The sequence below is a fragment of the Megachile rotundata genome, chromosome 13, assembly GCF_050947335.1.
Source record: "Megachile rotundata isolate GNS110a chromosome 13, iyMegRotu1, whole genome shotgun sequence".
Classification (NCBI taxonomy): domain Eukaryota; kingdom Metazoa; phylum Arthropoda; class Insecta; order Hymenoptera; family Megachilidae; genus Megachile; species Megachile rotundata.
Window position 1 is genome coordinate 12,322,460 of NC_134995.1, and position 1,371 is coordinate 12,323,830.

General features: G+C 55.4%; 1 protein-coding gene across 1 annotated transcript; it reads left to right on the top strand.

Annotated features, from left to right (window-relative positions):
- LOC100882047 (uncharacterized) lies at nt 1–1,371 on the top strand. Its single transcript, XM_076538602.1, has 3 exons — nt 1–200; nt 261–734; nt 872–1,371. Exons 2-3 carry the CDS (start codon nt 272–274, stop codon nt 1,162–1,164), a joined length of 756 nt encoding a protein of 251 aa, XP_076394717.1. The 5' UTR covers nt 1–200; nt 261–271; the 3' UTR covers nt 1,165–1,371.

The following is a 1,371-nucleotide window of genomic DNA, read 5'->3' on the forward strand; positions in this document are numbered from 1 at the left end:
CAATGGTGGTGTTCGTAATGGCGGCGACGGTGGGGAGAATATCGCCAGCCACGCACACCTGACCAGATATATAGAGCTAGGGCAGGGCTTCCGTTACGGACAGTCCAGTTTCAGTGCTCTCTTGTACGCACGCATCTCGCGGCGTCGTGGTGGTCATTTGTCCATTAAACCCATTGAAGGGCCGCATCGCGCGATTCTAGGTAACTTGACTTTAATAGACGGTGTGACCGGGTGTTTATAACAAATTCGTACGATTCTAGGTTGCCGAAAGATGAGACGTTGTTACGCGTTTCTGGCTCTGGTGGCAATGGCCTCGGCAAGGTCGGCCGAGACCAACCCGACGAGCAACTCCATTAACGAGGAGGCGAGGTCCGTCAGCGGCAACGTGTTCGGGGACCTGCGGCAGATGTACCAGATCTACAAGGAGTGCGCGGACGAGGAGCTTAGTCCCTGTCTGAAAGTGAGACTGCTGTCGGCCATCGACAGGGTGTCCCGAAGTTCGCAGTTGAACGTTGCGGACGGGGTCACGTTCGTGCAGGACGACCCCGTCTCTGATGCGGAGGCACCCAAGTCGTTCCAGGAGATCGAAGCGAATCTCCCGCGAGCGCTGGACGACAAGGAGGACGCGTTGAACACCATGATCTACGACAAGATCGTGAAGTTCTTCCAGAGTCACACGCTGAAGCTGAAGCTGCCGAACGTCGAGGAGCTGCAACGCAGTCTGGTGGAGGAAGGTGAGGTTTCGCTAATTGTGTCGACGTTCTCGGCTGAGCCCAATCGGCGCAGTCATCCGAAATAACGATCCCGTTTTCCTAGTCCAGTAGACCGAGTGGCCCACTCTTCGAGATTATTCATCTGAGACTCTGTTTAGGTCGCAAGAAGAAGAAGAACATGAGCGGCCTGCTCGCTATTCCTCTGCTGATCGGAGGTACCTTGGTGCCCTTAGCCCTGGGAGCGTTGGCGCTTCTAGCTGGAAAGGCGTTGATCGTCAGTAAATTGGCGCTGGTGCTGGCTTCCATCATCGGTCTGAAGAAGCTGGTGTCCGGCAGCGGCGACCACGGGGGACACGAGGTCGTCCAGGTCGCCGGCGGGCACGGATCGAGCGGGTGGGCGAGATCGAGTCACGACCTCGCCTATTCGGCTTACAAGCCGGCGTCTACCTAGAGAAACAAAGGCACGTTTCAATCTCATTAGACTTCGCTTTCACGAAGCGTCGGGCGTCGCTTTCCTCCTCGATCGTCTTCATCCTCCCTTTCGACGCCCGGCTCTCTCGCTCGATATCATCCTCAGTATTTATTGTTCAGCGCCCAGCTGCGAGCCAGCTTATGTATATTTATAGATACGAAAATATATTAAGACACGTTTGTATCA

What these genes read in the sequence shown, in the direction of transcription:
- LOC100882047 (XM_076538602.1), top strand. Translation starts at nt 272, where the DNA reads ATGAGACGTTGTTACGCGTTTCTGGCTCTGGTGGCAATGGCCTCGGCA. An exon ending in ACGCAGTCTGGTGGAGGAAG is followed by an intron (nt 735 to 871) that starts GTGAGGTTTCGC and finishes GACTCTGTTTAG; the next exon opens with GTCGCAAGAAGAAGAAGAAC.